General features: G+C 53.1%; 6 protein-coding genes across 6 annotated transcripts; all 6 read right to left on the bottom strand.

The window, feature by feature from the left end:
- Positions 1-76: 76 nt before the first annotated feature.
- On the bottom strand, positions 77-2,124 carry MIND_00519700 (Rotamase-domain-containing protein; the record flags this gene model as incomplete). Its single annotated transcript, XM_037361987.1, has 11 exons — positions 77-151; positions 204-305; positions 362-479; positions 530-853; positions 907-1,052; positions 1,100-1,165; positions 1,212-1,265; positions 1,314-1,520; positions 1,560-1,799; positions 1,849-2,073; positions 2,122-2,124. 11 exons carry the CDS (start codon positions 2,122-2,124, stop codon positions 77-79), a joined length of 1,560 nt encoding a protein of 519 aa, XP_037222279.1.
- A 186-nt stretch (positions 2,125-2,310) lies between these two features.
- On the bottom strand, positions 2,311-4,442 carry MIND_00519600 (UDP-glucose 4-epimerase; the record flags this gene model as incomplete). Its single annotated transcript, XM_037361986.1, has 10 exons — positions 2,311-2,458; positions 2,506-2,733; positions 2,778-2,961; positions 3,015-3,264; positions 3,319-3,578; positions 3,635-3,668; positions 3,718-3,771; positions 3,827-4,033; positions 4,084-4,291; positions 4,336-4,442. 10 exons carry the CDS (start codon positions 4,440-4,442, stop codon positions 2,311-2,313), a joined length of 1,680 nt encoding a protein of 559 aa, XP_037222278.1.
- A 7,051-nt stretch (positions 4,443-11,493) lies between these two features.
- On the bottom strand, positions 11,494-12,718 carry MIND_00519500 (THO complex subunit 1; the record flags this gene model as incomplete). Its single annotated transcript, XM_037361985.1, has 7 exons — positions 11,494-11,532; positions 11,581-11,767; positions 11,815-11,959; positions 12,002-12,251; positions 12,305-12,564; positions 12,621-12,654; positions 12,704-12,718. The coding sequence occupies 7 exons, from the start codon at positions 12,716-12,718 to the stop codon at positions 11,494-11,496; spliced, it is 930 nt and encodes a 309-aa protein (XP_037222277.1).
- Positions 12,719-12,773: 55 nt separating this feature from the next.
- Positions 12,774-13,428, bottom strand: MIND_00519400 (uncharacterized protein; the record flags this gene model as incomplete). Its single annotated transcript, XM_037361984.1, has 3 exons — positions 12,774-13,019; positions 13,070-13,277; positions 13,322-13,428. The coding sequence occupies 3 exons, from the start codon at positions 13,426-13,428 to the stop codon at positions 12,774-12,776; spliced, it is 561 nt and encodes a 186-aa protein (XP_037222276.1).
- Positions 13,429-20,480: 7,052 nt separating this feature from the next.
- MIND_00519300 (UDP-glucose 4-epimerase) lies at positions 20,481-21,705 on the bottom strand (the record flags this gene model as incomplete). Its single annotated transcript, XM_037361983.1, has 6 exons — positions 20,481-20,519; positions 20,568-20,754; positions 20,802-21,238; positions 21,292-21,551; positions 21,608-21,641; positions 21,691-21,705. The coding sequence occupies 6 exons, from the start codon at positions 21,703-21,705 to the stop codon at positions 20,481-20,483; spliced, it is 972 nt and encodes a 323-aa protein (XP_037222275.1).
- Positions 21,706-21,760: 55 nt separating this feature from the next.
- MIND_00519200 (THO complex subunit 1) lies at positions 21,761-23,957 on the bottom strand (the record flags this gene model as incomplete). The annotated part of the gene is made up of 6 exons (XM_037361982.1): positions 21,761-22,006; positions 22,057-22,264; positions 22,309-22,793; positions 22,843-23,576; positions 23,633-23,726; positions 23,775-23,957. 6 exons carry the CDS (start codon positions 23,955-23,957, stop codon positions 21,761-21,763), a joined length of 1,950 nt encoding a protein of 649 aa, XP_037222274.1.
- Between the last annotated feature and the right edge of the window lie 501 nt (positions 23,958-24,458).

Here is a 24,458-nt window from a genome sequence, read left to right as displayed (position 1 = left end):
TACTGATTTGGCATTCACTTGATCTCAGGCACAGCGACGAGTCACGTGAGATATTTCGCTATCTGGTTTACACGAACTATTCCCAATGGACGACATCTCCAACCCGCACCTCTCCCTCGCTCAGCGGAACCGCATTCACACCCACACAGGGCTATAATTACGTGGTCATGTGTGATACGAGAGGCAGTAGCATGAACACCGACCTTCATCTTGTTGACTGGATCAACCCCAGTTCGAAATTTCATGATAATCTTGTAAGGGACTGCCTTGTCGCGCTCGCCTTTGACGGGGTCAACGTTGGGGAGCTCCAATCTCGGTTAGTACTCGTGTCGCATGCGACCCAGATATAAATCCAACTGACTAGACACCGATTACACTTGCTCACAAGGTTGATCACCGGGCCGTCTCCAAACCGAATCTGTTTCCAGCCATCCTCTGCGAATGGGCCTGCGCCTTGGAAGACGATATTTGGGCGAAATCTGAATCGGTCAGCAACGCCGGAAACCTTCATTTCCAGCTGCAGAAGCACCTCTCAATCAACAAACTATCCGTCCGCCAACGTTCTTCGACGCCCTGTTTGCCTATGTGGTTCCGTACTTCTTGCTCAATCCGTGTCGTCGATTCCTCGGATAATACCATCACAGGGAAGCAATCTTGGAAAACGGCAGTTGCTGCCAAATCGGGATGGGTTTCGGTCGTCTCGCAAGTGCGAATTTCCGCGCCTTTGTAGACGAGGTTGACAGGCCGACCAAAGTACTCTGAAAGGATGGCTGATACCGAGCGAGAGCCAGATACGGCTTCACAGACAAACCCATCGCCAAAGGGCTCGCCTTGCATTGCTACCTTTGGAACGCTAACATTCGAGCACATCAACAGAGCGGCACTGAAAGGAAAGCTAAGATCTACCGTTGCCATTGTTCAAGCTGCTCTTGACTGGGGCGAAGTGGAATCGAAAACGACTCGCATCCTGATTCCTCGGGAAAAGATACCGAAAGAAGACCGCCGTGCGGAGCCGTTGGGTCTTTACGAATCTCCGATGTGATCAAGACCATCTACTAAGTTGTCACGCAGTTCACGTTTGTGCTCAAAATATACGGACCTTGGGAGACTCTCGCGCTGTGATGATTGTGGAATCTTGGTCCACGATGCACCAAAGTCTGTCATACTAACACATCTCAGCAGTCGTGGGGAAAGGTGAGCAACACGAGTACCTCAAGACCTTCTGGCGTGAATCTTGCTTCGTCCACTGATATACCTCTGCAACTCTACGAAGTGTCGTTGGAATAGTAGCGGTTTCAAGAGTCGCAGCAGACCTTGATGGGGTGGACGAAGATTCGAGAGACCCGTACTTCCGACATGGGTGTTCCTGGCAAGGCGAAGAGTGGGAGTTTACCTAAGGCGAACGAAGTAGATGATAGACCGATTCTGGCCCGAGGTGGAGAATACAAAATCAGTGAATTCAGACTGCAGAAGTGAACTGCAAAGGCCTTGTTGAGATGTACATACACATTGGTTTCCTTCTTAATACCCCCTTAACCCGTCCGCATGATCAAGTGTACTCCACTGTCCGTGCTAATAACGTCGCTGATCTGCCCCACCTTCAGTGCAAAAGTCGCCTCTTCAAACGGCTTCTGCATCTGGCCCGGCCCAAACCAGCCAAGATCGCCCTTCGACGAATGGGAAGAGCAGTCCGAGTGTACCGACGCGAGTTCACCAAACTTGTCAGCCGATGTGCCAATTTCGCTCTGGAATCCCCGGAGAATTTCAATTGCCTCGTCTTTGGACCGTGTAATGTTGGGCTAGACAGAGTTAAGCAGCTTAGATGTGAGCATTACTAATGTTACGCACATCCTTCCAGCTTGCAGGCCGGCGGCTCCCGCTGTGTTTCACCAAGAGATGGCTGGCGCGGACTTGGCCACTAGAGCGTTTGGCAGCTTGTGCCTCGCTGAGGAGGGCAGCAGCTTGCTCTTCAGTGAGGTCTGGGGGCGTCGTCCAGATTGACTCTTTCGTCTCTGGGTTGAAAAAGTATGGCGCGCCACGCGATTGCGATATCTTCACTTGCCACTTTGACGACTAGGAGCTTGTTCAACAGCATTCATATGAGCGCTCTAAACAACTGACCATCGGCGTCGAATTCAAGTGTGTTTACCCAGGCGTCACACATCGTGTCACATTTGTGTACTCTCTGTTTTTGGCCAGCAAAAATCGTCAACCATAAAATTAACACATTAAAGATACGCAAGAGCAGCACGATCTAAATGTCCGAACATCCGGGAGCATAACCCGGAAATTAGTTTCCTCCTCCTCCTCCTACTCAAACTTGCCGTAGCCATCCGGGTTTTTGGACTGGAAATTCCATAAATCTTTGCACATAACGGCGAGATCTTGGTCGGCCTTGAACCCCAGCTCTTTCTCTGCAAGGGTGGGATCGGCAGTGAGGTCAGGTACGTCTCCAGCGCTGCGAAGACATCAGCGTTAGGTTCGGGAAGCCGGGCCGGTGCTTACCGCCGACCGATTATCTCGTATTGATAGTCAAAGCCTGTGGCCTTGCGCATGGCCTCGATAATCTGGAGCACGCTGATGCCGCGGCCTTGGCCGAGGTTGTACCCCTTGTAGCGACCAGTGGAAGACGATCCAAACACTTTGCTGTCGTCTGATAGGGCTTCAAGGGCCAGTAAATGCCCTGAGGCGAGATCGAGGATGTGGAGGTAGTCTCGCACACAGGTACCGTCGCTAGGCCTAGTTTAGACACATTATAAAGGGAAGATTTAGCATACGGAGTGGGGTAGTCATTGCCAAACACTTTCAGGGTCGTAGCATCCACTCGACCAACCGCCATATGGGCAAGAAGGGGGAGCAGGTTTCCAGGGCGCCCCTTGGGGTGCTCCCCAATTTGCCCTGACGGATGGGCACCCGCAGGATTGAAGTATCTCAAGGAAATACCACTCCATCGCGAGTCAGCTACAACAAACAATTAGAAAGCGGCAAATGGCTCGCAAAACATTGGCACTTACAATGGCACAGATCGTCAATCATCGTCTCGCACGCAACCTTGGTCTTTCCATATGGGCTGTCAGCCTTGAGCCGCGTCGACTCAGGAATTGGGATGGTGGGTGGTATTCCGTAGACAGTTGCAGACGAAGAGTAGACTATGCGGGTGCAGTCAAACTCGTTCATCACTTGAAGCAGGTAGAGCGTTGCAGCGACATTGTTCTCGTAGTAGGTGAGCGGGATTTCGACGGATTCACCGACAGCTTTATATGCCTAAGCAACATGAGCCCCCCCCCCAACGATAACCATACACCGAGTGAAACGCACCGCAATGTGAACAACGCCCCATATCCCACCCTTGCCGTACTTCTCAAAGACCGCCCGTATTTCATCGCGGCGAGTCAGGTCGCAAGAATGATTCTCGATGACCGTCGTTTCAATTTCTTGCTCTGACGCGTTCTCAGGAAGTTCACTCCGAGACAGCGCGGAAACTCGATCGAGTGCATTCGAGTGCGAGTTGTGGCCGTTGTCGAGCGAAATGACCTTGTACCGTCTGGTTTGCTGCAAGGTGTAGATTACGTGCGAGCCTGTCAACGTCTTGAGCAACAGGAGCCAACAACCAACAAAAGTAACCGTCAGTCACCAATATAACCAGAGCCTCCAGTGACTAGGATTTTCTACCAGAGACCAGTTAGATTCAGCCAGAAAGCAGCTCGTGAGAATTACAGGGAGGTTGGACATGGTGGTGGTAAGAGGAGAGAAAAGAATGTTTAAATGCTCCTTTAGCACACAGCTACTATCGATCTCTCATTTTTATATCACCATCTTCCCCTACGGTCCGGGGGTTGGTCATCGGACTACCAGATCCGACATCGCCCGCATCTGTGGAGGTAGACGAGGCTGGCACCTGCTTCCCGTTCTCGCTCTCATTCTCGATCTCCTTCAACAACAACTCAATGTCCCCCGTTCCTATCTTCCCAAAATGTTGCAAATGCACTTCACGGGCTGCTCGCAGCGCAACCCATGCCGTCCTGTGTTTACTCTATGCTTCTCCATCAATCACATTGCACTCCAAAAAGTGTGGTTGCGAACCTCTTCCAGCTCAATAAGAATCTCATCGGTTGGCTTTGGCGGTGGCTCAACCGGTGGCATCGCAACATCTTCCGCTGGCTTTGCTGCTTCCTCTGAATCAGGTTTTGCAGCAAGCTTTTTCGCCATCATATCTAGTCGCTTTTGTCGCATTTCAATCTTATGGTCCGTTCGTTTGAGCTCCTTCACAAAGTCCTTCACATCACCAGCTCTGAAGGAACAATAAGTTTAATTCACCAAGTTATTTGCACTCACCTGAATGGCATCTGCACATCCCGCAACTCTCTATAGCCCATATCCCAGATCTCAGTCAAAGGCTGCGTCCCCAACCGCCACTCCCATTCCGCAGGCGGCTCCCGCATTGCCAGACGCAGTTGCTCAGTTGCTTCCAGCAGCCCCACGAACGTGTCGTTGATTTCGTCCGACCATGGCTCCTTGTCGAATGCAGTACACAACTCGTTCTTCCACTTGACCCAGTTCTTCTCGCGCTCGAGAATCGTGATGACAGTCTCCGCAAATGCTCGTCCATTCGGCGTCGTCTGTTTAAGCTCCTCCATCACTTTACTGAGTGTGTCTTGGACCCATTCAGGCCCATTCCCTCCCGCATCCACCTCAACGCTTTACTCACCCATCGCAAAGGCTCGCAGCTCGCTAAGGCTCGCGCGGGGGCTCTGGTTATATACCCTTGTATTACGGCAAAAGCAATTTATTCAAGGTACCCGACTACACTAGATCCATCACAAGATACGCGTCGGACGCGTAAAAAAACAGGTATCCCTCCCGATCCATCGCGAGATACGCGTAAACCACGCGTCAGACGCGTAAAAAACCCGTGAGTCGCCGTCCGTTCCTTGGCATTGCAGACCCCACTGCCGCCAACTGCATCCACTTCCCAAACCAGCCCACACGCCGTTCCAGCCCCAGTCGCGGTCGCAGTTTTGCGCGCCCGTTCTTTGGCGTTGCCCAACTCCATCCTCCCTTGAACGACGCCATTTGTTGGAGTCCTTGCTATCCCGACATTTAGCTCTCGCTGAAGGGGACAAGACCGCCATCCTCGGTCTCGCTCTCTCCTCCCTTCAGAGCCCGTGCAGAATGGGAGTTGTTCGTGGTAGGGAAATCGTTGTCCAAACCCGCGCCGGGGCTGTTGGCGGACAGCGAGGGAAAGTTGTAGGCCAAGCTGCCATCTGCGTCGCTGTTGCTCGCTCGCCGACATCGCTGATGTTGCGCGACAAGTCCTGCTGAATACGAGCAGGATCATGGCGGGGGGTCGTGTAGAAGACAGCGCAGGAAGGAAGTGGGCGCCAAAGTCCGTGTCCGTTGCTCTTGCTCGCTGATGTCGAATCAGAGCAGGAAAGAGTTGTCGCGGAGTTGTTGGGGGTCATTTTGGTAACACTTTTGAAGTCCCAGCATGAGGCCAGCGCGTTTGCAAGCAGGTGGACCCGCCGAAGGCGTTGACGACAGCGAGGCCACGCTTATGGACAAGGCAGCTAACGCTGCACTTTCGTCGTCGGTGATGGTGTGTTGACTGCGCTCGCCAACACGTTGTCGAGGCCGAGGCCGGCTGATAGCGCCAGGTTCCGCTGGTCGGAATGACAAGGCCTTCATGGTAGAGCGCCTCCGCCCAGCCACGTGCCGCGCCAGACTGCCGCGTTTGGTTGGGTTGGCGGACAGTTGAACGCGTCGGTCAAGTCGCGCAAGCGCCTGCGAGTTCGGCCCGGACGACCCGTTCCGGCCGCGTTGCTCTAGTCAGAGTGGACGGGGGGCACAGCCAGGCCAGACATGCGTTTGGTCAAGATTGGCGCACAGTTAATGGCGCGTTTGTCGTTGCGAATGGCGTTGTAGGGGGCGGGCAAGACGTCAGTTGGACGCGTGGTCACCCGTTAGCAGACAGAGGGCTGTGGAGGCGGCAGGGTCGAGGGACTTGGCGCTGGTGTGGTTGACGCATTGCACATGGTGGTAAGAAGGAAGCCGTGGGTGGCCGGTTCGGGCACGTGCCGCCGGCGGATGGCCCCGGTCGGGGCTGCGGTCAAGCCCGCGCTCGCGTCATTGTCGATTCGGGCATGGGCGCAGACCCTGCGGAAAGACGGCGGGGTTGGGGACAACGGGTGGCGACAGCGCGCTGGCGCGATTGGTGGTAAGAGCGGCTGTCTGATCTGGCCACGTGCCGCCGGCGGGTGGCTCCGGTCAAGACCGGGCTCACGGTGTAGGCCCGGCATGGTTGACGGGGATGCAGGCACGTGCCGCAGACCCCTTGGGAAGACGGCGGGTGTTGGAGCCAAGACGGAGGGACAGGGCGGTCGCGCCTTTGGTGTGGTGGTGGGATGAAGAGGCGCGGGTCGAGGACGTGCCGCCGGCGGAGGCCCAAGTAGAGCCCGTTGTGGTGGGAAATTGGGATGGGCTGGATGTGGAAGGCATAGTTTAGGCACTTGGAAACAAAAAGACTTGGGTGAAAACTCACAATGGTGTAATTGGCAGCGCACTGCTGCCAATGATTGCTTTGAAAGTCCTCCTGTATTTTCGCCTCCGGCGGCAAAATCCTGGAAAAAAATGGCGTCTTGAATCGTGTTTTTTGCAGTCCAAATGACGCGCCGAAGTTATCGGATAATCCGTTGATCGGATCAATAATCGGTGATGCAGGCAATTTGGAGCGCAACGAGCAGCGCGACACGTTGGGCACACTGATATCAAGCTCAGTAATTGCACAATCAAGGAGAGAGACAACAGCTCACCATGATCAAAGACCGTATGAGGTTGGCGGGGATATGATGACCAAAGGCAGCACAATGTTAAGCCACCCACCCCCAGGGCCAGGCGCTCGCGATCGACCACAACGTTGATAGCAGAAGTATGGAAAACACATAGCCAAGAGCTTTGCAGTCCAGGGCGTTTTGTTTGCCTCCGGCGCCAAAAACCTGCAAAAAAGTGAGCTATGTAGGCGCTAAAAAGAGGACAAAAATGTACCCAAAATACCATCAAAATCTGATGATGGCATAGTGTGCCGAGGTCGATTTGACCCGACCCGGTGCAGCACGATGCGGAATCAAAAGTGCGCGGCACAGTGACAGAGCACTATCTCCGCAAAGTTGAAAGTCCAGGCGGTAGCGTGGGCCTCCGGCGGTAAAATTCTGGGCAAAAAATGAGCACATTAGATGTTACAAGTGTGTACAAAATCTGCTTACGTAAGCGCCATTTGCAGGTCAAGATCGCAAGAGTAGCGCATCCCGAACACCTGGTATGGCCCCAGAGCTGGATGTAAGTTCAATGACATGCAGCACTGAAGCAGAAAGGCCATACCACCGGAGTTTCCCTGTACCATCAGAGGTTCCCTCTCTGGTTGAGGATAGATCACAATTTCTGAGTAATCAGTCAGCATATCGCATCACGCATAAGCACAAAGACATACTGGTGAGTAGGAGTGAAGCAGATGTTGTAGACCCCGAGCAGAGGTTGCCGCTCCGCGCGTGCAGTCATGGTCAACGACAACACTAATCGGACATCAGTACAAGCTCATATCATAACAGGACAAACCACTTGCCAGTGTCCGAGCAGAGGTTCATGCTCCAGCAAGAATTTGGATAATCAACGTGACCTGCGTGGAAAGGTTAATACTAGTACTCAGCAACATACAATTGAGGGCAACATACCAGTCGTGGTTCCGCGTACAAACAGAGGTTGACATCAGCGCATGACTCCGTTGATAGATGAGGATGATAATTTGTCTGGCACGGGAAGAGTCAACGGCCATCTGTGGGGAGAGTTACACAGGAGCGCAGACGGGAAGGGGAGTTCCACATACTCGGAGATTATGTGACCTTGTTCTTGAGGGAAGACGGCCAGAGCACTTGTCGTCACAAAAACTTGTTGACAGGACACTTGCAGGTGGTCTACCCACAAGCGCACACAGACGAAAACACAAGCGACCCCGTCCACCAGTTGTCGCAGACATGACACAGTGCCAAGCTTGAAGTCTGGGGGAGGGGCGGGTGTTGCTCATGGCTCCAGCAGCAAACTCCTGCTCAAGAGGTCAGTTTCAGGACGCAAAAAGGACAGCAGAAAAAACTTGTGGAGGGAATTTGAGCTCAGCTCGAAGCTGTCCGTGAGGGAGGCATCTGAGGCAAGGTCAGAGGCGGGAGGAAGCAAAAGCAAGAGGGACTTACGGATGGTGGTGGTTTTGAAGAGACCTCAAGCGAGGCGTGACCATCAACAAGTCGCGTCGCGTTGTTGACGCGCTGCTGACTTGCCCATGACAGTGGGAAGGAAGCGAGTGACACGGCGTGACAAGGCCGTGGCCAAGCGAGAAAATGGCGCCACGTTGGCGGAGCATGAGAGCGGCGCCCGGGCTAGTGTTTTACGCTATTTTCTGATGCGTCCGGCTGTGCCTGGCGCAAAACAGACCGTGGCAGCGGGAGGGCAGGACACATGATATCGCGTAGGAGAATCAGCATGGAATGTTAGATTTGTTGGGTTTATGCTCGGCTTACGTTTGATATGTTTTGTTCAACGTCTTCTTTTGCACTAATTTTTTTTTTTGGTCCTCTTTCCCAGGAAGGTAAGCAACGGGATCAATAGTGTGCGACTTTTCAACTTCTCTCTGGTGCTGTTCTAAGGTCTGCGCTGTCGAATCAGTGCCATTCCGAAAACAGTAATAGGCACAACATTTGGCTGTTTGGACGTCCCAAGCCACGATCTCCCAGATGAAAGCGTGGGAACTTTAGTTCGGTCTCAATAAAACCTATCCCCGCAGAGATCGCTGCAACTCTCCCTCTCAAACCCATTGGATTCAACTCACCAACTATCTTTGAAGATAGGACTACCCCAGTACATCGGCTGTTTGGATTACGCCAAATCTCCGCCGACATCATTTTATCAAACCCATCATTTCATAGCCGCGAGGATCGGGTGCCCAACTTACGACCTCTTGCAAAAAAGCGCAAACACCCCAATTTCGCATATTTGCAACATCCATGTGTCTCCGCTCCCGCCGCAATCCATCTGCCATATACATGTCACCCCTGGGAAGCGTTTCACCAGAATATCCGCTGCCACGGATCACTCACGCTGGCCTCAGGTATAACAACTAGCCTGTTTTACGTTGCGCGCCAATTCCCCCCTTCCTTCCGCCCACTTTCGTGCTTGCATTGCCCTCCCCATACTTGCTCAAAACTTGTCACCATACTCTATTACACGTATTTCTTACTCTACACGTCCTTCTCCATTACCACTTTCGCCATCACCCCCAACGCAGTTCTCCTTCACATCCAAGTCAGTCCCGCAAACCTCCTCGAACGAGGAACTTTGTTCGACCAACCCCTTCGTTTGTTCCTCTCCTCCGTTTTGTATTGTGCTGACCGTTGATATAGTCAGTTTGTTGTTCGTCGTTGTCGTTGACTTCCTTGCTGACTATAATGTCAGTTGCAACCAGCGCGCTTAAAGCCCGGCATCCGTACCGTTCCCCAATCCTCGTTCTTCATCCACGTCGCTAACGCGCGTTGCAGATTTGGTCGTCGTTTGCTCGGAGTTGTTCAGTTCCATATCGTTACTTCTCGTGAAGCCCTTCGGCACGACAACCCTCGTCGTCGCTGGCTCTACAAAGGTAAGTCCTATTTATTTGCATTCACATCCGCTTGCGCTCACCTTCGTTAAGCGGATCCCACGGCATCGATACCGCCAGGAACCATTCCTTCGTCGACAAAATAGTCAACGGCAAGTCGCCGTTCGCGTCCTCCCCCCGTTCGTGATTTGGGCCCGGTCAAAAAAGCTGAACATACAGGTAAGTTTGTCGCTTAAACTAACGAGAATACTCGCTTACCGACTCTTTCAAGCCCAATTCGACGACTGGTTGACAGTACAAGACTATATATTGTGTAAGTCTGACCAGACTGCCGCCAGAGACTCAAGTCGGAAACTTACCTCGTTCTCCAGCATGCCGCGTCGCTTGCGTTGTTGCAAAACATCGCGTCTAGTACTATTGCGCGAGGACGACTGGGAGCGAAACGGTTAGCAAGTATATCATGTACCGCCATTCGACTGACCGATTTTTCAGCCTGTTTGGGTTTGCCGCCACGGCCGGGCCGACGTTCGCGTCGATCGAGCCGGCCTCGTCCAGGAACTACACATGACGGTGAGTTTGTGGAGCAAAGCTGGAAGGGCTCGCTTACCAGAACTGCAGCGGCGGCGGCACCGCTTGTGGTCTTGCTGATTGGCTTAACCAGTTTGTCGCCGTCGTTGCGTAAGCTTGCTGGCGTTTACAGGCGTTGTCGGCGGGTATGAACAAGGAGAACGCGGGGGCGTGGGTTAGCGGTAACGGGTCGTTTCGAGGGCACTCGTGAGCTGATGATGTCGTGGCCTCAGCAAGTGCGCCGGCCCAGCCGCTTGCCCAGTTTTGGGGGAAACCGGGCTGACCGGGGTAGTCCTGCCCGAAGCAGCGTGCCGGCCCAGTCCGTACTCAGTAGTTTGTCGTGAGTTGCCAGAGGGGAAGGCGGAAGCCGGATCGGCGCCGGCGTAAGTTTTGGTGGTGGTGGTTGGCGCTGCCGTTTGCCGTTTGCCGTTTGGGCCGGAGAGGGCACAGTCAGCGTGGCCAAGTCGGTATTAAACGATGGGTGTGGCCTGGTAGAGGTGTGATCACTAGGAATAGCGGGCTGACTGGGTCAGACTCACCGCTTGCCCCGATATCCCCCGCTTCCCTTCCGCCGTTTCTTTCCGCTATTCCCCGTCATTTGAGGTGCACATGCCGCGTATAAAAGGCTGTCGTCGTCGAAGAGGCCGTCTGCGCTTGCGCTGACGATCGGGATGGAGGTCAAGACCAAGCGATGCGAGTCACGAGCATCGGATGTGACGGCCCGGGCACGCGTAAAGGTGAGCAAATATTTCGTTGTTTCTTAGTACAGTGGGGTACTGATATCTAGGCTTCTCGTCGATGCCCTCTATTCCATTCTAGCTGGCAAATAAAACTGAAGGTAAGTAAGTTAACGTTGACTTTAATTCAATCTTGCTTACCTCGTTGTCAGATCGAGCGCGAGTACAGCGCTATACTCTGGGCTTGTCGAAGTTGCCCGCGCTGATGTCGTCTCGTTCCTCGCAGGCAAGACTGAAGGTAAGTAAGCATGTTATTGTTCAATTCATCGAGCTTACCTTGGTTCCAGCAAGCATACTGGTTGTTTGCGGCGCAGTGGCTGCTTTGGAGCTCGAGCGAGAAGGCAGCATTGTGCTCTGGAGTTGGTTAGTTCTGTTCGCAAGGTTATGTATATCCACTTACTGAACTTATTAGACATCAATATGCGGTCACTTTGACCAGCGCGCAACGCTGATCCCGCAAGTGAAACTAGTGAGTTCATCTACTTTGAATTCTTGCTTACCTCGTCGTCGAATAGCTTCATTTGTCGCCTCCGAAGACCTCTGAAACAGTGTTCGCGCTCACGTTCGCTGCTCGAGCAAATAAGCCTGCAAGCGAAACTGAAGCTCAGTAAGTTTGTAATCTATTTACTTTAACTGTTTACTTACCTCGTCGTCAAGTTGCTGTTGCTCTCCGCGCTCTGACCTTGTTATAGAGTGATTTTGACGAGATTGGGCACGCGGGCGACTTGTGTTGTTGGGGGAGACAGCTGCCGGCCCAGCGGCGGTAAGGCGATTAGCTGCGGCGCTGCTCGGGGTAGTATTCGAGTTGAAGGTGGTGTTGCGTTGGTTTACGCTGTCAAATTGAAGCTCGCGTTTGAGAGCGAGGAGGATTTGAAGTACGTGGTCTTGCCTTTTGAAGCCCATTCATCGATTCTGACACCTTTGTGTTTTGATGTCGGCGTTTGCGAGTGGGAAGCGGATTTGTTGGTCTGCGGCACGGCGCGTCGAAATCTGCGCGAGTAAAGTTGAATTGACAGAGGAGCGCCTGGCGCAGGATTGAAGTATCTCAAGGAAATACAACACTTACAATGGCACAGATCGTCAATCATCGTCTCGCACGCAACCTTGGTCTTTCCATATGGGCTGTCAGCCTTGAGCCGCGTCGACTCAGGAATTGGGATGGTGGGTGGTATTCCGTAGACAGTTGCAGACGAAGAGTAGACTATGCGGGTGCAGTCAAACTCGTTCATCACTTGAAGCAGGTAGAGCGTTGCAGCGACATTGTTCTCGTAGTAGGTGAGCGGGATTTCGACGGATTCACCGACAGCTTTATATGCCTAAGCAACATGAGCAGCCCCCCCAACGATAACCATAACAGACTGAAACGCACCGCAATGTGAACAACGCCCCATATCCCACCCTTGCCGTACTTCTCAAAGACCGCCCGTATTTCATCGCGGCGAGTCAGGTCGCAAGAATGATTCTCGATGACCGTCGTTTCAATTTCTTGCTCTGACGCGTTCTCAGGAAGTTCACTCCGAGACAGCGCGGAAACTCGATCGAGTGCATTCGAGTGCGAGTTGTGGCCGTTGTCGAGCGAAATGACCTTGTACCGTCTGGTTTGCTGCAAGGTGTAGATTACGTGCGAGCCTGTCAACGTCTTGAGCAACAGGAGCCAACAACCAACAAAAGTAACCGTCAGTCACCAATATAACCAGAGCCTCCAGTGACTAGGATTTTCTACCAGAGACCAGTTAGATTCAGCCAGAAAGCAGCTCGTGAGAATTACAGGGAGGTTGGACATGGTGGTGGTAAGAGGAGAGAAAAGAATGTTTAAATGCTCCTTTAGCACACAGCTACTATCGATCTCTCATTTTTATATCACCATCTTCCCCTACGGTCCGGGGGTTGGTCATCGGACTACCAGATCCGACATCGCCCGCATCTGTGGAGGTAGACGAGGCTGGCACCTGCTTCCCGTTCTCGCTCTCATTCTCGATCTCCTTCAACAACAACTCAATGTCCCCCGTTCCTATCTTCCCAAAATGTTGCAAATGCACTTCACGGGCTGCTCGCAGCGCAACCCATGCCGTCCTGTGTTTACTCTATGCTTCTCCATCAATCACATTGCACTCCAAAAAGTGTGGTTGCGAACCTCTTCCAGCTCAATAAGAATCTCATCGGTTGGCTTTGGCGGTGGCTCAACCGGTGGCATCGCAACATCTTCCGCTGGCTTTGCTGCTTCCTCTGAATCAGGTTTTGCAGCAAGCTTTTTCGCCATCATATCTAGTCGCTTTTGTCGCATTTCAATCTTATGGTCCGTTCGTTTGAGCTCCTTCACAAAGTCCTTCACATCACCAGCTCTGAAGGAACAATAAGTTTAATTCACCAAGTTATTTGCACTCACCTGAATGGCATCTGCACATCCCGCAACTCTCTATAGCCCATATCCCAGATCTCAGTCAAAGGCTGCGTCCCCAACCGCCACTCCCATTCCGCAGGCGGCTCCCGCATTGCCAGACGCAGTTGCTCAGTTGCTTCCAGCAGCCCCACGAACGTGTCGTTGATTTCGTCCGACCATGGCTCCTTGTCGAATGCAGTACACAACTCGTTCTTCCACTTGACCCAGTTCTTCTCGCGCTCGAGAATCGTGATGACAGTCTCCGCAAATGCTCGTCCATTCGGCGTCGTCTGTTTAAGCTCCTCCATCACTTTACTGAGTGTGTCTTGGACCCATTCAGGCCCATTCCCTCCCGCATCCACCTCAACGCTTTACTCACCCATCGCAAAGGCTCGCAGCTCGCTAAGGCTCGCGCGGGGGCTCTGGTTATATACCCTTGTATTACGGCAAAAGCAATTTATTCAAGGTACCCGACTACACTAGATCCATCACAAGATACGCGTCGGACGCGTAAAAAAACAGGTATCCTCTCCCGATCCATCGCGAGATACGCGTAAACCACGCGTCAGACGCGTAAAAAACCCGTGAGTCGCCGTCCGTTCCTTGGCATTGCAGACCCCACTGCCGCCAACTGCATCCACTTCCCAAACCAGCCCACACGCCGTTCCAGCCCCAGTCGCGGTCGCAGTTTTGCGCGCCCGTTCTTTGGCGTTGCCCAACTCCATCCTCCCTTGAACGACGCCATTTGTTGGAGTCCTTGCTATCCCGACATTTAGCTCTCGCTGAAGGGGACAAGACCGCCATCCTCGGTCTCGCTCTCTCCTCCCTTCAGAGCCCGTGCAGAATGGGAGTTGTTCGTGGTAGGGAAATCGTTGTCCAAACCCGCGCCGGGGCTGTTGGCGGACAGCGAGGGAAAGTTGTAGGCCAAGCTGCCATCTGCGTCGCTGTTGCTCGCTCGCCGACATCGCTGATGTTGCGCGACAAGTCCTGCTGAATACGAGCAGGATCATGGCGGGGGGTCGTGTAGAAGACAGCGCAGGAAGGAAGTGGGCGCCAAAGTCCGTGTCCGTTGCTCTTGCTCGCTGATGTCGAATCAGAGCAGGAAAGAGTTGTCGCGGAGTTGTTGGGGGTCATTTTGGTAACACTTTTGAAGTCCCAGCATGAGGCCAGCGCGTTTGCAAGCAGGTGGACCCGCCGAAGGCGTTGACGACAGCGAGGCCACGCTTATGGACAAGGCAGCTAACGCTGCACTTTCGTCGTCGGTGATGGTGTGTTGACTGCGCTCGCCAACACGTTGTCGAGGCCGAGGCCGGCTGATAGCGCCAGGTTCCGCTGGTCGGAATGACAAGGCCTTCATGGTAGAGCGCCTCCGCCCAGCCACGTGCCGCGCCAGACTGCCGCGTTTGGTTGGGTTGGCGGACAGTTGAACGCGTCGGTCAAGTCGCGCAAGCGCCTGCGAGTTCGGCCCGGACGACCCGTTCCGGCCGCGTTGCTCTAGTCAGAGTGGACGGGGGGCACAGCCAGGCCAGACATGCGTTTGGTCAAGATTGGCGCACAGTTAATGGCGCGTTTGTCGTTGCGAATGGCGTTGTAGGGGGCGGGCAAGACGTCAGTTGGACGCGTGGTCACCCGTTAGCAGACAGAGGGCTGTGGAGGCGGCAGGGTCGAGGGACTTGGCGCTGGTGTGGTTGACGCATTGCACATGGTGGTAAGAAGGAAGCCGTGGGTGGCCGGTTCGGGCACGTGCCGCCGGCGGATGGCCCCGGTCGGGGCTGCGGTCAAGCCCGCGCTCGCGTCATTGTCGATTCGGGCATGGGCGCAGACCCTGCGGAAAGACGGCGGGGTTGGGGACAACGGGTGGCGACAGCGCGCTGGCGCGATTGGTGGTAAGAGCGGCTGTCTGATCTGGCCACGTGCCGCCGGCGGGTGGCTCCGGTCAAGACCGGGCTCACGGTGTAGGCCCGGCATGGTTGACGGGGATGCAGGCACGTGCCGCAGACCCCTTGGGAAGACGGCGGGTGTTGGAGCCAAGACGGAGGGACAGGGCGGTCGCGCCTTTGGTGTGGTGGTGGGATGAAGAGGCGCGGGTCGAGGACGTGCCGCCGGCGGAGGCCCAAGTAGAGCCCGTTGTGGTGGGAAATTGGGATGGGCTGGATGTGGAAGGCATAGTTTAGGCACTTGGAAACAAAAAGACTTGGGTGAAAACTCACAATGGTGTAATTGGCAGCGCACTGCTGCCAATGATTGCTTTGAAAGTCCTCCTGTATTTTCGCCTCCGGCGGCAAAATCCTGGAAAAAAATGGCGTCTTGAATCGTGTTTTTTGCAGTCCAAATGACGCGCCGAAGTTATCGGATAATCCGTTGATCGGATCAATAATCGGTGATGCAGGCAATTTGGAGCGCAACGAGCAGCGCGACACGTTGGGCACACTGATATCAAGCTCAGTAATTGCACAATCAAGGAGAGAGACAACAGCTCACCATGATCAAAGACCGTATGAGGTTGGCGGGGATATGATGACCAAAGGCAGCACAATGTTAAGCCACCCACCCCCCAGGGCCAGGCGCTCGCGATCGACCACAACGTTGATAGCAGAAGTATGGAAAACACATAGCCAAGAGCTTTGCAGTCCAGGGCGTTTTGTTTGCCTCCGGCGCCAAAAACCTGCAAAAAAGTGAGCTATGTAGGCGCTAAAAAGAGGACAAAAATGTACCCAAAATACCATCAAAATCTGATGATGGCATAGTGTGCCGAGGTCGATTTGACCCGACCCGGTGCAGCACGATGCGGAATCAAAAGTGCGCGGCACAGTGACAGAGCACTATCTCCGCAAAGTTGAAAGTCCAGGCGGTAGCGTGGGCCTCCGGCGGTAAAATTCTGGGCAAAAAATGAGCACATTAGATGTTACAAGTGTGTACAAAATCTGCTTACGTAAGCGCCATTTGCAGGTCAAGATCGCAAGAGTAGCGCATCCCGAACACCTGGTATGGCCCCAGAGCTGGATGTAAGTTCAATGACATGCAGCACTGAAGCAGAAAGGCCATACCACCGGAGTTTCCCTGTACCATCAGAGGTTCCCTCTCTGGTTGAGGATAGATCACAATTTCTGAGTAATCAGTCAGCATATCGCATCACGCATAAGCACAAAGACATACTGGTGAGTAGGAGTGAAGCAGATGTTGTAGACCCCGAGCAGAGGTTGCCGCTCCGGCGTGCAGTCATGGTCAACGACAACACTAATCGGACATCAGTACAAGCTCATATCATAACAGGACAAACCACTTGCCAGTGTCCGAGCAGAGGTTCATGCTCCAGCAAGAATTTGGATAATCAACGTGACCTGCGTGGAAAGGTTAATACTAGTACTCAGCAACATACAATTGAGGGCAACATACCAGTCGTGGTTCCGCGTACAAACAGAGGTTGACATCAGCGCATGACTCCGTTGATAGATGAGGATGATAATTTGTCTGGCACGGGAAGAGTCAACGGCCATCTGTGGGGAGAGTTACACAGGAGCGCAGACGGGAAGGGGAGTTCCACATACTCGGAGATTATGTGACCTTGTTCTTGAGGGAAGACGGCCAGAGCACTTGTCGTCACAAAAACTTGTTGACAGGACACTTGCAGGTGGTCTACCCACAAGCGCACACAGACGAAAACACAAGCGACCCCGTCCACCAGTTGTCGCAGACATGACACAGTGCCAAGCTTGAAGTCTGGGGGAGGGGCGGGTGTTGCTCATGGCTCCAGCAGCAAACTCCTGCTCAAGAGGTCAGTTTCAGGACGCAAAAAGGACAGCAGAAAAAACTTGTGGAGGGAATTTGAGCTCAGCTCGAAGCTGTCCGTGAGGGAGGCATCTGAGGCAAGGTCAGAGGCGGGAGGAAGCAAAAGCAAGAGGGACTTACGGATGGTGGTGGTTTTGAAGAGACCTCAAGCGAGGCGTGACCATCAACAAGTCGCGTCGCGTTGTTGACGCGCTGCTGACTTGCCCATGACAGTGGGAAGGAAGCGAGTGACACGGCGTGACAAGGCCGTGGCCAAGCGAGAAAATGGCGCCACGTTGGCGGAGCATGAGAGCGGCGCCCGGGCTAGTGTTTTACGCTATTTTCTGATGCGTCCGGCTGTGCCTGGCGCAAAACAGACCGTGGCAGCGGGAGGGCAGGACACATGATATCGCGTAGGAGAATCAGCATGGAATGTTAGATTTGTTGGGTTTATGCTCGGCTTACGTTTGATATGTTTTGTTCAACGTCTTCTTTTGCACTAATTTTTTTTTTTGGTCCTCTTTCCCAGGAAGGTAAGCAACGGGATCAATAGTGTGCGACTTTTCAACTTCTCTCTGGTGCTGTTCTAAGGTCTGCGCTGTCGAATCAGTGCCATTCCGAAAACAGTAATAGGCACAACATTTGGCTGTTTGGACGTCCCAAGCCACGATCTCCCAGATGAAAGCGTGGGAACTTTAGTTCGGTCTCAATAAAACCTATCCCCGCAGAGATCGCTGCAACTCTCCCTCTCAAACCCATTGGATTCAACTCACCAACTATCTTTGAAGATAGGACTACCCCAGTACATCGGCTGTTTGGATTACGCCAAATCTCCGCCGACATCATTTTATCAAACCCATCATTTCATAGCCGCGAGGATCGGGTGCCCAACTTACGACCTCTTGCAAAAAAGCGCAAACACCCCAATTTCGCATATTTGCAACATCCATGTGTCTCCGCTCCCGCCGCAATCCATCTGCCATATACATGTCACCCCTGGGAAGCGTTTCACCAGAATATCCGCTGCCACGGATCACTCACGCTGGCCTCAGGTATAACAACTAGCCTGTTTTACGTTGCGCGCCAATTCCCCCCTTCCTTCCGCCCACTTTCGTGCTTGCATTGCCCTCCCCATACTTGCTCAAAACTTGTCACCATACTCTATTACACGTATTTCTTACTCTACACGTCCTTCTCCATTACCACTTTCGCCATCACCCCCAACGCAGTTCTCCTTCACATCCAAGTCAGTCCCGCAAACCTCCTCGAACGAGGAACTTTGTTCGACCAACCCCTTCGTTTGTTCCTCTCCTCCGTTTTGTATTGTGCTGACCGTTGATATAGTCAGTTTGTTGTTCGTCGTTGTCGTTGACTTCCTTGCTGACTATAATGTCAGTTGCAACCAGCGCGCTTAAAGCCCGGCATCCGTACCGTTCCCCAATCCTCGTTCTTCATCCACGTCGCTAACGCGCGTTGCAGATTTGGTCGTCGTTTGCTCGGAGTTGTTCAGTTCCATATCGTTACTTCTCGTGAAGCCCTTCGGCACGACAACCCTCGTCGTCGCTGGCTCTACAAAGGTAAGTCCTATTTATTTGCATTCACATCCGCTTGCGCTCACCTTCGTTAAGCGGATCCCACGGCATCGATACCGCCAGGAACCATTCCTTCGTCGACAAAATAGTCAACGGCAAGTCGCCGTTCGCGTCCTCCCCGCGTTCGTGATTTGGGCCCGGTCAAAAAAGCTGAACATACAGGTAAGTTTGTCGCTTAAACTAACGAGAATACTCGCTTACCGACTCTTTCAAGCCCAATTCGACGACTGGTTGACAGTACAAGACTATATATTGTGTAAGTCTGACCAGACTGCCGCCAGAGACTCAAGTCGGAAACTTACCTCGTTCTCCAGCATGCCGCGTCGCTTGCGTTGTTGCAAAACATCGCGTCTAGTACTATTGCGCGAGGACGACTGGGAGCGAAACGGTTAGCAAGTATATCATGTACCGCCATTCGACTGACCGATTTTTCAGCCTGTTTGGGTTTGCCGCCACGGCCGGGCCGACGTTCGCGTCGATCGAGCCGGCCTCGTCCAGGAACTACACATGACGGTGAGTTTGTGGAGCAAAGCTGGAAGGGCTCGCTTACCAGAACTGCAGCGGCGGCGGCACCGCTTGTGGTCTTGCTGATTGGCTTAACCAGTTTGTCGCCGTCGTTGCGTAAGCTTGCTGGCGTTTACAGGCGTTGTCGGCGGGTATGAACAAGGAGAACGCGGGGGCGTGGGTTAGCGGTAACGGGTCGTTTCGAGGGCACTCGTGAGCTGATGATGTCGTGGCCTCAGCAAGTGCGCCGGCCCAGCCGCTTGCCCAGTTTTGGGGGAAACCGGGCTGACCGGGGTAGTCCTGCCCGAAGCAGCGTGCCGGCCCAGTCCGTACTCAGTAGTTTGTCGTGAGTTGCCAGAGGGGAAGGCGGAAGCCGGATCGGCGCCGGCGTAAGTTTTGGTGGTGGTGGTTGGCGCTGCCGTTTGCCGTTTGCCGTTTGGGCCGGAGAGGGCACAGTCAGCGTGGCCAAGTCGGTATTAAACGATGGGTGTGGCCTGGTAGAGGTGTGATCACTAGGAATAGCGGGCTGACTGGGTCAGACTCACCGCTTGCCCCGATATCCCCCGCTTCCCTTCCGCCGTTTCTTTCCGCTATTCCCCGTCATTTGAGGTGCACATGCCGCGTATAAAAGGCTGTCGTCGTCGAAGAGGCCGTCTGCGCTTGCGCTGACGATCGGGATGGAGGTCAAGACCAAGCGATGCGAGTCACGAGCATCGGATGTGACGGCCCGGGCACGCGTAAAGGTGAGCAAATATTTCGTTGTTTCTTAGTACAGTGGGGTACTGATATCTAGGCTTCTCGTCGATGCCCTCTATTCCATTCTAGCTGGCAAATAAAACTGAAGGTAAGTAAGTTAACGTTGACTTTAATTCAATCTTGCTTACCTCGTTGTCAGATCGAGCGCGAGTACAGCGCTATACTCTGGGCTTGTCGAAGTTGCCCGCGCTGATGTCGTCTCGTTCCTCGCAGGCAAGACTGAAGGTAAGTAAGCATGTTATTGTTCAATTCATCGAGCTTACCTTGGTTCCAGCAAGCATACTGGTTGTTTGCGGCGCAGTGGCTGCTTTGGAGCTCGAGCGAGAAGGCAGCATTGTGCTCTGGAGTTGGTTAGTTCTGTTCGCAAGGTTATGTATATCCACTTACTGAACTTATTAGACATCAATATGCGGTCACTTTGACCAGCGCGCAACGCTGATCCCGCAAGTGAAACTAGTGAGTTCATCTACTTTGAATTCTTGCTTACCTCGTCGTCGAATAGCTTCATTTGTCGCCTCCGAAGACCTCTGAAACAGTGTTCGCGCTCACGTTCGCTGCTCGAGCAAATAAGCCTGCAAGCGAAACTGAAGCTCAGTAAGTTTGTAATCTATTTACTTTAACTGTTTACTTACCTCGTCGTCAAGTTGCTGTTGCTCTCCGCGCTCTGACCTTGTTATAGAGTGATTTTGACGAGATTGGGCACGCGGGCGACTTGTGTTGTTGGGGGAGACAGCTGCCGGCCCAGCGGCGGTAAGGCGATTAGCTGCGGCGCTGCTCGGGGTAGTATTCGAGTTGAAGGTGGTGTTGCGTTGGTTTACGCTGTCAAATTGAAGCTCGCGTTTGAGAGCGAGGAGGATTTGAAGTACGTGGTCTTGCCTTTTGAAGCCCATTCATCGATTCTGACACCTTTGTGTTTTGATGTCGGCGTTTGCGAGTGGGAAGCGGATTTGTTGGTCTGCGGCACGGCGCGTCGAAATCTGCGCGAGTAAAGTTGAATTGACAGAGGAGCGCCTGGCGCAGGATTGAAGTATCTCAAGGAAATACAACACTTACAATGGCACAGATCGTCAATCATCGTCTCGCACGCAACCTTGGTCTTTCCATATGGGCTGTCAGCCTTGAGCCGCGTCGACTCAGGAATTGGGATGGTGGGTGGTATTCCGTAGACAGTTGCAGACGAAGAGTAGACTATGCGGGTGCAGTCAAACTCGTTCATCACTTGAAGCAGGTAGAGCGTTGCAGCGACATTGTTCTCGTAGTAGGTGAGCGGGATTTCGACGGATTCACCGACAGCTTTATATGCCTAAGCAACATGAGCAGCCCCCCCAACGATAACCATAACAGACTGAAACGCACCGCAATGTGAACAACGCCCCATATCCCACCCTTGCCGTACTTCTCAAAGACCGCCCGTATTTCATCGCGGCGAGTCAGGTCGCAAGAATGATTCTCGATGACCGTCGTTTCAATTTCTTGCTCTGACGCGTTCTCAGGAAGTTCACTCCGAGACAGCGCGGAAACTCGATCGAGTGCATTCGAGTGCGAGTTGTGGCCGTTGTCGAGCGAAATGACCTTGTACCGTCTGGTTTGCTGCAAGGTGTAGATTACGTGCGAGCCTGTCAACGTCTTGAGCAACAGGAGCCAACAACCAACAAAAGTAACCGTCAGTCACCAATATAACCAGAGCCTCCAGTGACTAGGATTTTCTACCAGAGACCAGTTAGATTCAGCCAGAAAGCAGCTCGTGAGAATTACAGGGAGGTTGGACATGGTGGTGGTAAGAGGAGAGAAAAGAATGTTTAAATGCTCCTTTAGCACACAGCTACTATCGATCTCTCATTTTTATATCACCATCTTCCCCTACGGTCCGGGGGTTGGTCATCGGACTACCAGATCCGACATCGCCCGCATCTGTGGAGGTAGACGAGGCTGGCACCTGCTTCCCGTTCTCGCTCTCATTCTCGATCTCCTTCAACAACAACTCAATGTCCCCCGTTCCTATCTTCCCAAAATGTTGCAAATGCACTTCACGGGCTGCTCGCAGCGCAACCCATGCCGTCCTGTGTTTACTCTATGCTTCTCCATCAATCACATTGCACTCCAAAAAGTGTGGTTGCGAACCTCTTCCAGCTCAATAAGAATCTCATCGGTTGGCTTTGGCGGTGGCTCAACCGGTGGCATCGCAACATCTTCCGCTGGCTTTGCTGCTTCCTCTGAATCAGGTTTTGCAGCAAGCTTTTTCGCCATCATATCTAGTCGCTTTTGTCGCATTTCAATCTTATGGTCCGTTCGTTTGAGCTCCTTCACAAAGTCCTTCACATCACCAGCTCTGAAGGAACAATAAGTTTAATTCACCAAGTTACCTGCACTCACCTGAATGGCATCTGCACATCCCGCAACTCTCTATAGCCCATATCCCAGATCTCAGTCAAAGGCTGCGTCCCCAACCGCCACTCCCATTCCGCAGGCGGCTCCCGCATTGCCAGACGCAGTTGCTCAGTTGCTTCCAGCAGCCCCACGAACGTGTCGTTGATTTCGTCCGACCATGGCTCCTTGTCGAATGCAGTACACAACTCGTTCTTCCACTTGACCCAGTTCTTCTCGCGCTCGAGAATCGTGCTGACAGTCTCCGCAAATGCTCGTCCATTCGGCGTCGTCTGTTTAAGCTCCTCCATCACTTTACTGAGTGTGTCTTGGACCCATTCAGCTTGTGGCGGTTCGAGCGTAAAGTCCATTTGAAGCGACCGATTTCGAGCTGTCGCCCAGCCCGCCTTGGCGGCTTTGGTGAACGTTTGGAGATGGGTGAGAAGAATAGCGAGTTGAAAGAGGAATTGTCTGCGGAAGTGGGTGTCTGCAATCTACATTACAAGCGTTTGGTGAACCCATATTTGATAAATAGTGGCTCACCTCCAGATCGAGCAATTCGGGGCTGGTCAAGAATTTGGCGAAGAAGTATTCTGTCACAGTGCTGCCCTCCTCTGACTCCGGCTCGCGTTTCCGCTTATCCCGACTACCCATCATCGCCCGCTCCTTGGCTGTAGCTTCCTTGATGACCGGGAGCACCTTTGTAACTGCTTCTTTGAACTCGTCGAATGTCCCAGGCAGAGCGAACAGCGGAGGTTTAGAGAACGGAAGTTGCAACGACCAGAAAGTGTTGTAAAAGTCTCCTCCAGAGTTGATTGTGTTCGAATTCTTTGCTGAAGACGCACCTTCTTTCTTGTCGATTGGGGTTACTGGCGTGTTTTTGGGCTCATCCAGCTGCATGCCGTCGGCTTCCTCTTCTTTCTTCACCTCCTCCATGACCACATCCGGCTCCGCTGATATTTTCACGGGCTCCCAGGTCGGCCCATACTCTCCCCGTAAGTTCACACCACTCCGTTCACCCAGCGGAAACACCCCACTAAGCAGTGTCAATATCCGGCCACAGAAAATTGTCGTCGAGCCCGTTTTCGATAGCCGCCGAAGAAGGTCGTTGAGTGTCCGCAATAAAACGAGGGCTTTTCCCTTCTGTGGGACGAGGCCCTCCATTAGACGATCAGCGCGGTACTCGATCCACGAGAAAATGTGTGAGCACGACTCAATCGTCTGCATTTCGAGCAAGTCTTGCAGCACGAAAAATGGCAGTGTCGTCTCGCAAGCCTCTGCGGCAAAAAGGTCAGCAAACTCGCTGGAAGACGTGTACCGCGCACAAACAAACCAAGCTCTGTGAACGTTAACACCACATCCAGCAAGCCCTTCATCTGCTCGTAATAAGACATCCCTCCATCTTTGAGCGCCTCCCCTTCCGTGCACTAGGCTGTCCTCAGCGAAAACGCGTTGCAGCCATCCAGACAACTCACGGCAAGATCGAAAACGGCGGTTTTGAGCAGGTGCTCCCACACACTCTTGCAGATCTCTGGCGAAAGGTTGGTCTGCGCCTGGGAGAGAGTATTTTCAACGAGTTCTTTGAGCTGTTCAGGGGGTGGAGAAGGAGGGAGGGATTGGAGAAGACGCGTGAGATGAGGTTTGAGCACAGAGGCCATAAGCGTATCCCACGCTTTTGATCCGAACACAGCTTGTTTTCTTCAGAAACGCAAACTCTAGCTCACAATAGCCTCACATCTCTATCGGCCCGCGCTAGACGCTTACTTCACGCTCATGAGTCTTGGCGCTGCTTCGGTCATAACAACAAAATCCAGCCCACTTCCTGCCGTCGCACAAAATCTACACTGACACATCCACTACTACACTTCAACCATAACCACAATGTAAGCCACTTGCTGCGCATACATTTCAATAATCCAGGACTTGGTAGGAACACTGGCAGCTTTGAGTCAAGGATGATGGATCTCCTCAAACTTCGCTCCAAATCTGGATTCCCTCGAGTCCTGAAGGAAGCACCCGAAATGGCGCACTACGGTGGCAAAACTGTGGCTGAAATCCGGCCCCGCTACCGTTTCGGCTGGCTCATGACTTTCACCGAGCTCTACGACGCTGCACCGGACGAGCTGCATCTAATGGACATCCGCGCGCGGGCATGGGCG

The sequence above is a fragment of the Mycena indigotica genome, assembly GCF_014461135.1.
Source record: "Mycena indigotica strain 171206Taipei chromosome Unknown Mind.scaff0004, whole genome shotgun sequence".
In the NCBI taxonomy this organism is placed as follows: domain Eukaryota; kingdom Fungi; phylum Basidiomycota; class Agaricomycetes; order Agaricales; family Mycenaceae; genus Mycena; species Mycena indigotica.
This window is presented reverse-complemented; position numbering and strand designations above follow the sequence as displayed.